This window comes from Bos mutus, chromosome 25 (assembly GCF_027580195.1).
Source record: "Bos mutus isolate GX-2022 chromosome 25, NWIPB_WYAK_1.1, whole genome shotgun sequence".
In the NCBI taxonomy this organism is placed as follows: Eukaryota; Metazoa; Chordata; class Mammalia; order Artiodactyla; family Bovidae; genus Bos; species Bos mutus.
This window is the reverse complement of record NC_091641.1, coordinates 15,331,548-15,347,735: the sequence shown is the minus strand read 5'-3', so window position 1 is coordinate 15,347,735 and position 16,188 is coordinate 15,331,548. Positions and strand designations below refer to the sequence as shown.

The 16,188-nt window shown below is 46.3% G+C and overlaps 1 protein-coding gene across 1 annotated transcript in view; it reads left to right on the top strand.

Annotated features, from left to right (window-relative positions):
* Positions 1–16,188, top strand: part of ITGAL (integrin subunit alpha L) — a 49,477-nt gene that overhangs the window by 18,429 nt on the left and 14,860 nt on the right. The window contains 6 exon segments of the mRNA XM_005888807.3: positions 7,212–7,363; positions 9,215–9,352; positions 10,013–10,210; positions 10,354–10,484; positions 13,853–14,013; positions 14,103–14,254. Coding sequence (XP_005888869.2) covers positions 7,212–7,363; positions 9,215–9,352; positions 10,013–10,210; positions 10,354–10,484; positions 13,853–14,013; positions 14,103–14,254 — 932 coding nt within the window.

Sequence of the window (16,188 nt, the reverse complement as noted above, 5' to 3'; positions counted from 1 at the left end):
ATCTAACTTTCATGCACCCAGCTAGTAATCCACCCTGACCTAAATCATCCCTGGCCCAAGTACTAGACAACTGAAGACCATCCCTATAGCTCAGAGCCTACCAATGTTATTCAAACCGCCCAGTCCTCTGTGTGTGTGTGTGTGTGTGTGTGTATGTTAGTCACTCAGTAGTGTATGACTCTGCGACCCCATGGACTATAGCCTGCCAGGCTCTCTGTCCATGGAATTCTCCAGGCAAGAATACTGGAGTGGGTTGCCATTTCCTTCTATAGGGGATCTTCCTGACCCAGGGATCAAACCGAAGTCTCCTGCATTGCGGGCAGATTCTTTACCTTCTGAGCCACCAGGGAAGCCCAAGCTCTCTGTGTTGTCATTTAGTCATACCTATGAAATTAAAAGACGCTTACTCCTTGGAAGGAAAGTTATGACCAATCTAGATAGCATATTCAAAAGCAGAGACATTACTTTGCCAACAAAGGTCCATCTAGTCAAGGCTATGGTTTTCCAGTGGTCATGTATGGATGTGAGAGTTGGACTGTGAAGAAGGCTAAGTGCCAAAGAATTGATGCTTTTGAACTGTGGTGTTGGAGAAGACTCTTGAGAGTCCCTTGGACTGCAAGAAGATCCAACCAGTCCATTCTGAAGGAGATCAGCCCTGGGATTTCTTTGGAAGGAATGATGCTGAAGCTGAAACTCCAGTACTTTGGCCACCTCATGTGAAGAGTTGACTCATTGGAAAAGACCCTGATGCCGGGAGGGATTGGGGGCAGGAGGAGAAGGGGACGGCAGAGGATGAGATGGCTGGATGGCATCACTGACTTGATGGACATGAGTCTGAGTGAACTCTGGGAGTTGGTGATAGACAGGGAGGCCTGGCGTGCTGGGATCATGGGGTCGCAAAGAGTTGGACACGACTGAGCGACTGAACTGAGCTGAACTGATGCATTAAATCCTGAGTACATTTTACTGTGGTGGATTCTCTTGTTGCAGAGCATGGGCTCTAGAGTACTCAGGCTCAGTAGTTGTGGTGCACAGGCTTAGCTGCCCCATGGTACATAGGATCTTCTCTGACCAGGGATCGAACCCACGTCACCTGCATTGGCAGGTGGATTCTTAACCACTGGACCACCAGGAGAGTCCCTGAGTACAGTTTAAAAAAATTTACCTCATTAATAGGAGGACCAGCCCCTCCTCTGCAAGGTTTCTTCTTCTAGAATTGTCCAGGAACTCCAGGATCGATTCAGTCTCAAGAATTCACCACATGCCAAGCACAGAGGAAATGCGTTTGGTCAACTCACAACTGTTATTGCTTCTTTCTGCCTCGTGATGTCTTGTCCTGCACAGTCCTGGGGATGCTGCTCATCCAAGGTGATGCCAGTCTCAAGAACAGAGGGATCTTGTCCTTCACTCAGGGTTATAGCCCTTCTAGTTCATGTTCAACCAGTCTCAAGGCATAAACTGACTTCAAGAGCCCTGCGATAGGACTGCTTCTGATAGATAGCTTCAGATAGAAGCAATAGACTGCTTCAGATAGATGACCTCCTCAAAGATCTAGAACCAACACCTTCCTCCCTTCCTCACCTGTGACCCTTGCCTAGGGGTGGGCTCAGTACACAAAGACTATTATTCAACTCTCAGAACACAAAGATCTTGTTAAATACTTTCCTCGGGAAAATTGGTGCTATTCATCACATATCTACCCTTCTAAGGGGGACTGCCCCAAGTGATTTTTTTCCTTTTCTTTTTTTGACAAGTATTTGGGACAAGTATTCTATTTTTGTGAAGGCTTCCCCAGTGGCTCAGTGGTAAAGAATCTGCTTGCAATGCAGGAGCTACAGGAGATGCCGGTTTGATCCCTGGTTCAGGAAGATCTCCTGGAGGCAGGCATGGCAACCCACTCCAATATTCTTGCCTGGAGAATCCCATGGACAGAGAAACCTGGTGGGCTACAGTCCACGGGGTTGCAAAGAGTCAGACATGACTGAAGCGACTTAGCACGCACACATTCTTTTTTTGTGCAAGTATTATGCACCAGGCGCTGTTCTGAGTGCATGACACCTATTAACTTCTTTGACCTCATTTTATCTTCCCAGCAACCCTGTAAGTAGGTATTTTTATCATCTCTATTTTACAAATGAAGAAACTGAGCCCAGGAGACTATTTATTTCTTTATTTTGACTGTGCTGAGTCTTCAACAGCACGAGGGCTTTCTCGAACTGTGGTGCCTGGGCTCTAGAGCACGTAAGCTCACTAGCTGCAGCAAATGGGTGGAGTTGCACCTTAGTTCCCCGACCAGGGGTTGAACCCACATCCTCTGCACTGAAAGGCGGATTCTTAACCACTGGACCACCAGGAAAGTCCCCAGCCCAGGGGACTTTAAATAACTTGTCCAGGGTCACAGAGCTAGTAGGTGGAACCCGGGGTCTATGGTTGGTAACCACTTCACTAACCCTACAACATCTACACTGCTGCCTTCAAAGAGGTTTTTTGTGCTTCAGTATCCAGCTGGCTCTCTGAAGCTGCGGGTTCCATGTTTATGATCCAAGATTGGTTGAAGCCACAGATTTGAAAGTCGGGGATATCGAGGGCCAATTGTAGGACTTTGAGCATCTGTGAATTTTGGTATTGGGGCAAGTCCTAGAGCCAATCCACTGCGGATATCTAAGGACAACTCTACTGTAAAATAGTTGGCAAGGTGGCTCCCTAAATAAGAAGAAATAATGCCAAAGTTGAATCTGTAGTTAGGCACCCACCCCATAATACACACACCCCCACACACACACACACATAGAGGTCTGTGTGTGTGTTTATATATATGTAGAAGTAAATATATTCTTGATTGCCTGCTATGTTACTATCCTTCAGATCTTAGTTTATGTTTCACTAGCATGGTGCCAAGCATCTTACATCCACGATCTTATTTAATCTTCAAAACAACCCTGTAAGATTGGTACTGTCTCATTTTTTTTTTTAATGAGAAAACTGAGGCTCAGAAAAAAGGAAGTAATTTACTCAAGATTATACAGCCAGGAAGAAGTCACACTTGCGTTAAAACTTCGTCTCTCTAATTTCAGAGATCAAGTTCTTAATCCCTGTGCTTCAGGAATATACATGAAGAAACCAGGAGAGTGGTTTGGCCTCTTCACCGTTCCTCTCCTGGGCTATAGAATCTCAGACATCTCTTTGTCTCACCCACTTTGAATTGCTCTAAGCAAAGAAGGTCATGCAGGGAAGAGATAAACTGAGAGATCGGGAATGACATATACACATTACTATATATAAAATAAAAGTACATACTGTATATAGCCCAGGGAACTCTACTGGATACTCTGTAATGGCCTCTATGGGAAAAGAATCTAAAAAAGAGTGGATATATGTATATGAATCAGTTTGCTATATACGTGAAACTAACACAACATTGTAAATCAACTATACTCCAACACAAATTAATTTAATAAAATAAGCAAAGAAGGTCAAGTTGAGTTAGTGAGCCATCTTCAGAGCATTCCTATAAGCTGGCTCTTGGCTCTCACACAATCCCTTATCTAATTTCCTGCAGCACTTGCTCCAGCATTTTGTCAGTAGGAACAGAGAGCAGGAAACCTCGCCACAGAAGCTGTGAAGTATGAAGATAACCTCCATGATACTTTGAAGCAGGAAATATTTTCATGTCACCTGCTTTTTTTTTTTCCTTGAGGTATGGTTGACTTACAATAATATATTAGTTTCAGGTATACAAGATGGTGATTCAAATTTTTATAGATTATGCTCCATTTATGGTTATTATGAAATATTGGCTATATTCTCTGTGCTGTACAATCACTACTCTTTGTGTTTGTTGTTCAGTCGCTCAGTTGTGTCTGACTCTTTGGGACCCTGTGGACTTCCGCATGCCAAGCTTCCCTGGCCTTCACCATCTCCCAGAGTTTGCTCAGACTCATGTCCTTTGAATCAGTGATGCCATCCAACCATCTCATTCTCTGTCACTCCAACTCTTTATGTTTACATTTCAGCATTTTTATTAGGCTACATCTCCAGGCTGATTGATTTGTATAATCTTTTCATTTCAATCTTTTCTATTAAATTTTTATGAAAAAATTTTCAAACTTTCGAGAAAAGTTAACAGTACAGTGAACACCCATATGCTTTTCGCCTTAATTTACCAGAAATGGCAACCCACTCCAGTATTCTTGCCTGGAGAATCCCATGGATGGAGGAGCCTGGTGGGCTACAGTCCATGGGGTCACAAAGAGTCGGACACGACTGAGCAACTTCACTCAACATTGGCCACTTTTGATTTATCTCTCTCCAGTACTTTTGCCTAGAAAATCCCATGGACGGAGGAGCCTGGTAGGCTGCAGTCCATGGGGTCGCACAGAGTCGGACACGACTGAAGCGACTTAGCAGCAGCAGCAGCACATATATACACATATATATGTAAACAGTAATATACACAAATGTATATTATTTTATCAGTCAGCATTCTCCAGAGAAACAAAGCCAACAGGATATATCTAGATCTGTATCTTTATGCTGCTGCTGCTACTGCTAAGTCGCTTCAGTCGTGTCCGACTCTGTGCGACCCCATAGACGGCAGCCCACCAGGCTCCCCCGTCCCTGGGATTCTCCAGGCAAGAACACTGGAGTGGGTTGCCATTTCCTTCTCCAATGCATGAAAGTGAAAAGTGAAAGGGAAGTTGCTCAGCCGTGTCGGACTCTTATCGACCCCATGGACTGCAGCCCACCAGGCTCTTCTGTCCATGGGTTTTCCAGGCAAGAGTGCTGGAGTGGGGTGCCATCACCTTCTCCACTGTATCTTTATAAAGATACATAATTCTTTTTGTCTCTTTTCTTATCTATCTATCTATAAAGAGATTGGTTTTAAGAAACTGGAGACCTCCCTGGTGGTCCACTGGTTAAGAATCTGCCTGCCAGTGCAGCGGACACAGGTTCTAGCCCAGGTTCGGAAAGATTCCACATGCTGTGGGGCAGCTAAGCCGGTGTACCACAACTAAGAAGCCCACATTCTAGAGCCTGTGCCTGAAACAGAGAAGTTACCACAGTGAGAAACCCTTGCACCACAACAGGAGAGTAGCCCCCACTTGCTGCAACTGAGACCCAGCTCAGCCAAAAATAAATATTTTTTTTTCTTAAAAAAAAGAAAGAAATTGGGTCATGCGGTGTGAGAGCTGCCAAGTCTGAAATCCATAGGGCAGGCTGGCAGTCTTCAGGCCTCTCTTGCCCGGTTTTTAATCTTCGTGCAAACTTTGCCTTCTTCTTACTAATATAATCCCACTTTATTTCATTCTTTAAAAAGAAGGTAGTCTCCTTTACAAACCCTCAGGTGAACTGAATCTCGGGAAGATGTTTACCCTGTAGCATGTGGCTGCTTTGTCTGCGCATGCGTGTTATCCACGGTGTGTGAAATACAGTTTTGGACCATGGCGCCAGGATTTGTTGGAGAATGGAACCCCACTCCAGTACTCTTGCCTGGAAAATCCCATGGACGGAGGAGCCTGGTGGGCTGCAGTCCATGGGGTCACGAAGAGTCAGACACGACTGAGCGACTTCCCTTTTGCCGGGAGCCGGTGAGGCATTCCACTCGTGACAAAGGTCATGAGGAAGGAGGCTCGGCATACGCAAAGGCGGGATCGAGCCTCAGGAGTCCCCCCGGATATTCTCGAGCATCTACCCCCGCAAAACCAGAGTCTGCCTACTTTATTGCTTTGTGCTCTCACCTCTGACTTTACTGGGGGCTGTCCCCCACCACCATCTCGCTCTCTCTGTCAAAGAGTTAACTTACAGCTCCAATTAATAAAGTTCCTGGGCAATTAGGAGTGTTTAAATCCAAACCCCTCAGATGGCTCTCTAACTCGCCTGACAAGTTTACCCGGACTCCTACAGCTATGCATACGATTGTTTACAGTCTCCCAGCCTCGAGAGGCACGGGAAGCTTAAGATATTCAAATAGCTTACAGCCTCTCAGAGAATTAGAAACTGTCAGAATAAACTAGTAAAGGAATTCATTGATGAGCCAATGCTTGTTGCCAAGTTTTCACATCCCCTGAATTGTATCCTTGAATGTGTATTAATTAATATAGTTGGTATGTAGAAAAAATAAGTAGTGGCCTTGGTGTTAGTAACTTTAGACCCTTAAGGTAATAAATTCTTTCCTTTGTTGTAAACCCATTACACATCCGCCCTATAGGAATGCAATTTTATCTTCGGAAGATGGCGCCAAACCTTAAAATAATTACTCTTAGAGAAAATAAGTCTTTGTTGATAAGTCCTTGTCAAGAGTCATAAAATGTTAATAGGCCTTCTGGCCAGAAGATGATGTAAATCACCTAAACCATTTGTATACGATAAATTTGCAGGAAAGAAACCCTGGTTTTTGATAAGGATCAAAAACTGCTGACTTTGCATCCCCTATTATCCTCTATGTGTAACTTAGGGTATATAAGCCCCTGTTAAAAATAAAGCTACGGGCCTTGCTCACCAACGCTTGGTCTCCCCATGTCATTCTTCCCTTTGACTTCTGGCTGAAGTCTCCATCTGGAGCGCGGATATCCTCTGTGACCATTTATTTGCCTGGGCTTCTAAGACCCACTCGAGAAGGTGTCTAAGGTGGGGCACCTTCCGCTATTCGAGAGGGCGCCTGCGGCCTCTGTGGTCAGAGCTAACCTGGTGTCACGGGTTATATTGATTTTCCGCATAAACCAAGCTACTCAGCCTCTTTTCTCCACTGAATTTTCCTACTGAGCTATCCTCATTCTATTACTCTTTATATCTCTAATTAGCATATAAATAGTCGCCTAGGCCGTCTCTCTTTCGAATACCCTGGATCAGCCGGGGCTGGACCCCAGCACCCTTTCACTTTTCACTTTCATGCATTGGAGAAGGAAATGGCAACCCACTCCAGTGTTCTTGCCTGGAGAATCCCAGGGACGGGGGAGCCTGGTGGGCTGCCATCTATGGGGTCGCACAGAGTCGGACACGACTGAAGCAACTTAGCAGCAGCAGCAGCCAGGATTTGTACCCCTCGGAGCACATGGCTGCTCTTCTCAGGAGAAGGTCTTCTGATGATTTCCGTGCATCTTTCCCGCTAACCCAGCTTCCCAGGATCGCCTCCACCTTTTCCCCTGGGGTTTACCTTCTTTCAGCAGCCCTTGTGTTCCTGACTCCAAGCCCCTCCCTCTCTCTCTCCTCAGGTTACACGGTGACCTGGCTGCCCTCCCGAGGGACCATGTCATTGCTGGCCACTGGAGCCCCCAGATACCAGCATGTCGGGCGGGTGCTGCTGTTCCAACAGCCAAAGAGAGGAGGACCCTGGAGCCAGATCCAGGAAATAGATGGGATCCAGGTGAGCATGGCTGCAGTGGCCTCAGTCGATAAGGCGCTGGCGTGATACTAATCATGCTCTCTGTTGTCTTCCGAACACTCATTCACCTGTTGTGTGCTGGCCCTGTGCCAATCACTGTCACATTTGTTCCCCACAAAGCCTCTGGGGTGTTTTGTCATCCCCTCTTGCCAATTTAGGCGCTTCCCTGGTGGCTGATCATCTAGTCCCATCACTTCATGGCAAATAGATGGGGAAACAATGGAAACAGCGAGAGACTTTTTGGGGGGTATGGGAGCTCCAAAATCACTGCAGATGGTGACTTCAGCCATGAAATTAAAAGACACTTGCTCCTTGGAAGAAAAGCTATGACCAAACTAGACAGCATATTAAAAAGCAGAGACATTACTTTGCCAACAAAGGTCCATCTAGTCTAAGCTATGGTTTTTCCAGTAGTCATGTATGGATGTGAGAGTTGGACTATAAAGAAAGCTGAGCACCGAAACATTGATGCTTTTGAACTGTGGTGTTGGAGAACTCTTGAGAGTCCCTTGGACCACAAGGAGATCCAACCAGTCCATCCTAAAGGAAATCAATCCTCAACATTCATTGGAAGGACTGATGCTGAAGGTGAAACTCCAATACTTTGGCCACCTGATTCGAAGAACTGATTCATTGGAAAAGACCCTGATGCTGGGAAAGATTGAAGGCAGGAGGAGAAAGGGACAACAGAGGATGAGATGGTTGGATGGCATCACCGACTCAATGGACATGAGTTTGAGTGAGCTCCTGGAGTTGGTGATGGACAGGGAAGCCTGGCATGCTGCAGTCCATGGGGTGGCAGAGTTGGACATGATTGAGCAACTGAACTGAACTGGTGGCCCAGATGGTGAAGAATCTGCCTGCAATGCAGGAGACTCAGGTTCGATCCCTGAGTCGGGAAGATCCCTTGGAGAAGGTAATGGCTAACCACTCCAGTATCCTTGCCTAGGAAATCCCAGGACAGCAGAGCCTGGCAGACTACAGTTCATGGGGTAGCAAAGAGTTGGACACGACTGAGCGAATAACACTTTCACTTTCTTGCCAATTTAAGAACCCAATTTGGACTCTTTGGTGGTACAGTGGATTAGAATCCGTCTGTCAATGCAGGGGGACACGGGTTTGATCCCTGGTCTGGAAAGATCCCACATGCAGTAGAGCAACTAAGCCCATGGGCCACAACTAAACAAACAAACAAAAAGAACCCTGCTTGTCTAAATTCATATGGGCTCTAAGTTGGATTGTTACTTGGCCTCCTTCATCAATTGAAACTGTTCAGAGGCCAGACAAGAAACTCAGGCGTGGCTTTTTGGGGTCCTTGATGCAGCAGGGCAGATCAAGAACAACAGGTTCCCTTGCAGGCTTGCTCCCCGAGAGAGGGCAGACTTGCTCCTTCTATGAGGTGAGGGTAGGGATGCATCCAGGGGTCGGGCTAGAGGGCTGACTTAGGTGGTTTGCCCACTCCTTAGGTGGTGTTGAGTGCAGGGGGCATGCGCATTACCCTGCTTTTGCTCCCAACCCCCTGTTTTTGCTCCAGGCTCTTCAAAAGCTGCAGTTAGGTTTTTTGGTCTCTTTGTATCATTGGTCCAGAATTTGACCTAACTGCAGACACATACAAAGTTATATTTAGTCTCACACAGTTTCTTTGTATAAAATACAAAGAGATGTGTGCAGGTGCAAGCATTGCAACACTGAAGCCCGAGGTGTCGCAGGTCCCAGCTTGTCTCAGGATCCAGGACTTGCACCTTTATTTGAGGGCTTGGAGTAGGATGGATATGGTGCAGCTGATGAGAAAGGCTCTGGATTTCTTCCTCAAACGTTTTCCTCTCCTTGCAGGTTGGCTCTTATTTTGGTGGCGAGTTGTGTGGCGTTGACGTGGACAGAGATGGGGAGACGGAGCTGTTGCTGATTGCAGCCCCCCTGTACTATGGGGAGCAGAGAGGAGGCCGGGTGTTTATCTACCAGAAAATACAGGTGGGGACCAGAACGCTAAGCACAGAATGTGCGAAAAAGAGACTCCCAGGCTTTCTCAGGTCTCAGTTATTCTGAAAGTGTCCTGTCTGACCCTGTGTTAATCAGACCTTTAGAACAATGACAAACAATAGCTAGTATGCAGGGATGGCTGAAATGTGTGCCAGGCCCAGTGCCAAACTTTTTATATGTAGGATACCTTGTTTGAGTCTCATAATCACTTTCTGGGACACTCTGAGCTTTATGAATGGAAATGTCGCAGCTCAGCAAAGTTGAGCAACTTTCCAAAGGCACAAAGTCACACCAACAGCAAGGGTGGGGAGTTTGCTGGTGGTCCAGCAGTTAGACCTCTGCCAAATAAAAAAGGCGGAGTGGGGAACTTGAACCCAGGTTGATGTGACGGCACTGTTCCGGTTCTGGAAAGGACCACACCCAGTATTTCTGTAGTGTTCTTCCTGTCCAGTGGAGAAGGAAATGGCACCCCACTCCAGTATTCATGCCCGGAGAATCCCATGGGCAGAGGAGCCTGGTGGGCTACGTTCCACGGGTTTGCAAAGAGTCGGACAGGACTGAAGCAAGCACACACACTCCAGATCCAGTGCCTTACCCTGTGAAAGCTTGCTGAGTGACTGAGGCGGAACCTGTCACCTTGCTCCTTCCCAGCTGGAGTTCCAAATGGTCTCAGAGCTGCAGGGGGAGACCGGCTACCCCCTTGGGCGATTTGGAGCTGCCATCGCTGCCCTGACAGACATCAACGGGGATGAGCTGACAGACGTGGCTGTGGGAGCCCCTCTGGAGGAGCAGGGGGCCGTGTACATCTTCAATGGGCAACAAGGGGGGCTGAGCCCCCGGCCCAGTCAGGTGATGATCCTGATCTGCCAATCAAAACCCATTCCCAGGCCCCTGGAAGCTTTCAAACCCCTATCGTGATCCCCAGTCCAGCTCTTCCCACCCTTCTGCCCGTCCTCTCCGCTAGCTTGCATGAATTTCTTTCTTGGCTTCAGCGGATAGAAGGGACCCAGATGTTCTCAGGAATTCAATGGTTTGGACGCTCCATCCACGGGGTGAAGGACCTCGGCGGGGATGGCCTGGCAGATGTGGCTGTGGGGGCTGAGGGCCAGGTGATCGTGCTCAGGTAAGATGGGCCTCCTGAGTCCTACCTGGGGATAGTTGCAGCTCTCATCTTTTGAGCAGTTGTGGTGTAGTAGGCGTCATGCTAAATGCTATCACCATCAGCGCATTTGGTCTTCAGCCCAACCCTGTGAACCTGGCTCTCCTTCTATACTGGCTTCGTGTCTTACTCCAGATTACACAGCTGCTGTTCAGTGACAGATTGGGGTTTGAACTGAAGTCTGTCTGATACCGGCTTCCCTGGTGGCTCAGTGGTAAAGAATGCACTTGCCAGTACAGGAGACGCGGGTTTGATCCCTGGGTTGGGAAGATCCCCTGGAGAAGGAAATGGCAACCCACTCCAGTATTCTTGCCTGGAAAATCCCATGGAAAGAGGAGCCTGGTGGGCTGCAGTCCATGGAGTCTCAAAGAATTGGACACAACTTAGTGGCTAAACAACAACAACTGTCTGACACTGAAACCTCCTACTGAAGCATGTGATAGCTTTCAGTTCAGTTCAGTTCAGTCGCTCAGTCATGTCTGACTATTTGCGACCCCATGAATCCCAGCACACCAGGCCTCCCTGTCCATCACCAACTCCCGGAGTTTACTCAGACTCACATCCATCGAGTTGGTGATGCCATCCAGCCATCTCATCCTCTGTCGTCCCCTTCTCCTCCTGCCCCCAATCCCTCCCAGCATAGAGTCTTTTCCAATGAATCAACCCTTCGCATGAGGTGACCAAAGTACTGGAGTTTCAGCTTTAGCATCATTCCCTCCAAAGAAATCCCAGGGCTGATCTCCTTCAGAATGGACTGGTTGGATCTCCTTGCAGTCCAAGGGACTCTCAAGAGTCTTCTCCAACACCACAGTTCAAGCATCAATTCTTCGGTGCTCAGCTTTCTTCACAGTCCAACTCTCACATCCATACATGACCACAGGAAAAACCATAGCCTTGACTAGACGAACCTTTGTTGGCAAAGTAATGTCTCTGCTTTTGAATATGCTATCTAGGTTGGTCATAACTTTCCTTCCAAGGAGTAAGCCTCTTTTAATTTCATGGCTGCAGTCACCATCTGCAGTGATTTTGGAGCCCCAAAAAATAAAGTCTGACACTGTTTCCACTGTTTCCCCATCTATTTCCCATGAAGTGATGGGACCGGATGCCATGATCCTAGTTTTCTGAATGTTGAGTTTTAAGCCAACTTTTTCACTCTCCACTTTCACTTTCATCAAGAGGCTTTTGAGTTCCTCTTCACTTTCTGCCATAAGGGTGGTGTCATCTGCATATCTGAAGTTATTGATATTTCTTCCGGCAATCTTGATTCCAGCTTGTGTTTCTTCCAGCCCAGCGTTTCTCATGATGTACTCTGCATATAAGTTAAATAAGCAGGGTGACAATATACAGCCTTGACGAACTCCTTTTCCTATTTGGAACCAGTCTGTTGTTCCATGTCCAGTTCTAACTGTTGCTTCTTGACCTGTATACAGATTTCTCAAGAGGCAGGTCAAATGGTCTGGTATTCCCATCTCTTTCAGAATTTCCCACAGTTTATTGTGATCCACACAGTCAAAGGCTTTGGCATAGTCAATAAAGCAGAAATAGATGTTTTTCTGGAACTCTCTTGCTTTTTCCATGATCCAGCAGATGTTGGCAATTTGATCTCTGGTTCCTCTGCCTTTTCTAAAACCAGCTTGAACATCTGGAAGTTCACGGTTCACGTATTGCTGAAGCCTGGCTTGGAGAATTTTGAGCATTACTTTACTAGCATGTGAGATGAGTGCAATTGTGCGGTAGTTTGAGCATTCTTTGGCCTTGCCTTTCTTTGGGATTGGAATGAAAATTGACCTTTTCCAGTCCTGTGGCCACTGCTGAGTTTTCCAAATTTGCTGGCATATTGAGTGCAGCACTTTCACAGCATCATCTTTCAGGACTTGAAATAGCTCAACTGGAATTCCATCACCTCCACTAGCTTTGTTCATAGTGATGCTTTCTAAGGCCCACTTGACTTCACATTCCAGGATGTCTGGCTCTAGGTGAGTGATCACACCATCGTGATTGTCTGGGTCCTGAAGATCTTTTTGTACAGTTCTTCTGTGTATTCTTGCCACCTCTTCTTAATATCTTCTGCTTCTGTTAGGTCCATACCATTTCTGTCCTTTATCGAGCCCAGCTTTGCATGAAATGTTCCCTTGGTATCTCTAATTTTCTTGAAAATTAGATAGCTTTAGAACCTGGTAATTTGGGTTCAAGTCAAAGACAGTTACTGACTTCTTGGGTCATCTTACCCCAGTCACTTAGCTTCTCAGGACCTCAAGGTTTTAGTCATCTTTGAAATGGTAATGGCATTTCCTGCCTGACGCATGTTTCAGAGTCACTGGAAGCCTCATGTAATGTCACCTAGTGAATGACGTCATGCTAAATACTTGATGCACCTGCTGTCTTCAGTACTGAAGCAGGCATGGACTGCAGGGTGTATGGGGTGGGGGGGAACGTATAATAAAAAATTAAAGTAAATAGGTAACTACAATTGTGGTAAGTGCCACTAGGGCCATGAACAGGGTTCTGTGAGACAGAATAGCAGGGGAGAACTACGGTAGGTTGGATGGCCAAGAAAGGCCTGTTTGAGGAGCTGGGACTTGAAAGATAAGAAAGAGCCAGGCTTGCAGAAATCTGGGATAGGAGCTTTCTATGTCGAAAGCCCAGGAGGTGCCAAGGCTATAAGGCAGGCAAAAGTATAACATGTCAAGACTTTTCTGGTGGTCCAGTGGTTAAGAATCCAAGCTTCCACTTCAAGGGATACAGGTTTGATTCCTGGTTGGGGAACTAAGATCCCACATGCCTTGAGGCCACAATGTAAAAATAAATAAATAAGTTGGGCCAAGATATTTTAAAAATTACTAAAAAAAAATAAACTATGATGTGTATAAGGAACTGAAAGAGGGTCAGTGTGGTAGGTGGTAAAACTGGAGAGGCAGGTGGTATGACACAGACAGTGAAAAGTTTGGTTTTTACTCTGAATATCATGGGGCATCATTGCAAGATTATTGGCACTGAAGTAGTACAATATCTTAGTTCCCCCACCAGGGATCAAACCTGGGCCCTTGGCAGTGAAAGCTTGGCGCCCTAACCACTGAGGCCAGGGATTTCCATGACTTCTTTCTTTAGAAACTCACTCTTCTGTATGGAAAATAGGTCGGAAGGCTGGTAGGATGAATTATCATTATGGGGAGCCCTAATGAATGATCATTATTATTGTTGTTGCAAAGAGACAGTGACAATGAGGTCTGCAGTAGGGAAGGGAAATCCTCTGGATTCTGCTGGAGCCCCAGGTCTGATTGTGGGTGGCAGCTGAAGCCAAGGGAGAGTGTTGATTGTTTCCTGCCCTGCAGCTCCCGGCCTGTGGTGGACATCATCACAAGCGTGTCCTTCTCCCCGGCCGAGATCCCAGTGCATGAAGTCGAGTGCTCCTATTCCACCAGCAACCAGAAGAAGGAAGGCGTTAACCTCACAGTCTGTTTCCAGGTCAAGTCTCTCATCTCCACCTTCCAAGGTCAGTGCTGTCCTCCAGGTGGCCCCCAATCCCAGCCCCTGGCCCCAGGATCCGCCACCACTCACCTCTTGCCTTTCCACCCTGCCCAGGGCACCTGGTTGCCAACCTCACTTACACTCTGCAGCTGGATGGCCATCGGACCCGAAGCCGGGGCTTGTTCCCAGGAGGGAAACACAAACTCATCAGGAACACAGCTGTCACCCCTGTCAAGTCCTGCTTTGTGTTCTGGTTCCACTTCCCGGTAAGGAGCCGGAAAGGCTGCTTGGGGCAGGGGAGGGGTGGATGAGCTGACCGCAACGGGAGGCAGCCCCAGTGCCAGGCTCAGCTCCATCATTGTCCAGCAAGGGTCACAGGTCACCTTGATCTCCCAGTCCTACCATTTCCTCTTTGTACCATAGTAGTAACTATACCTTCAGCATGCTATCTTAGAGTCCTTAATCCACGTCCACAGGCATTTTTAACATGACTGCAACTGTAAAATGCTTACTGTTTTTCCCATACTCTTTTCACATATTGTATATCAATGCTGCAGTCTAGCTTTCAGATTTATTGATTTTGGGGGGAAGCCACACGGAGCAGCATATGGGATCTTAGTTCCCCAATCAATCAGGGATCAAACTCTTACCCCCAGCATTGGAAGCTCAGAGTCTTAACCACTGGACTGCCAGAGAAATCCCCAGATTATTTTTAATGGCTACAGAATATGTAGGCCTATGGAATATTCAGGCATGGTGGTGTGTCACTATTTTCCAGGTATACATGGTCATTTATTATTAGCATCCATCCCCAAAAGAATTTTTTTAAGTTATTAGTTTAAATAACTGCTAAAATATCCAAATTCAGTTTGCTGACTACCATCCTGTGTGAAATAGGACTGATACTAAATTTTATCCTGGTCTTTTAAGTATTTCATGAGAGACTGAGTATAAAATTGGTGTGTAAGTTTGATTTTAGTTTTTTACTAAGGGAAATTTTGGACATATAAAAGTAGAAAAAATAGTTCAATGAAATCCCAAATATCCGTCTCCTGGTTTCAACAATTATCAGCTCACAATCTTACTTCATTCAGAGCTTGTCTGTCTCATACTGCAAATCCCCACCATAGAATTTAGACATTTTAAACAGAAATTAGCCACAGAAGAGGCATTGTGACATCATGGAAAGACTTTAGGCTTGGGAGTTGGAAGGGTCTGGGTTCACTCACTAGTTCTGGTCCTTAGGGAAACGTGTCACCTTTTTACACCTCATTTTCCTTGTGTATAATTTGAGGATAATGACACCTACCTCTTCAAGTTGGGGGAAATGTTACCTAAGTGCAATTTGAATGTCTTCAAAGTGTCAGGGATTTCTTTGGAAGGAATGATGCTAAAGCTGAAACTCCAATACTTTGGCCACCTTATGCGAAGAGTTGACTCATTGGAAAAGACTCTGATGCTGGGAGGGATTGGGGGCAGGAGGAGAAGGGGACGACAGAGGATGAGATGGCTGGATGGCATCACTGAGTCGATGGACGTGAGTCTGGGTGAACTCCGGGAGTTGGTGATGGACAGGGAGGCCTGGCATGCTGCGATTCATGGGGTCGCAAAGAGTCGGACACGACTGAGCGACTGAACTGACTGACTGAACTGAAAGTGTCAGGCACTGGTATTAATAATAACATAAAAGACCAAGACTCTGGACTTCCCTCGTGATCCAGTGGTTAAGAATCACTGTTGAAGGCATATACCCTGAAAGAGAAACATGTATCCCATTGTTTATTGCAGCACTATTTACAATAGCTAGAACATGGAAGCAGCCTAGATGCCCATCGACAGATGAATGGATAAAGAAGTTGTGGTACATATACACAGTGGAATATTACTCAGCCACAAAAAGGAACACATGTCAGTTCTGATGAGGTGGATGAACCTAGAACCTATTATACAGAGTGAAGTGAGTCAGAAAGAAAAAGATAAATATCATATTCTAACACATATATACAGAATCTAGAAAAAATGGTACTGAAGAATTTATTTACGGGGAAGCAATGGAGAAACAGACATAGAAAATAGACTTATGGACAGGGGAAAGGGGAGGAGAGGGTGAGATGTATGGAAAGAGTAACATGGGAACTTATACTACTGTATATAAAATAGATAGCCAACAGGAATTTGCTGTATGGCTCAGGAAACTCAA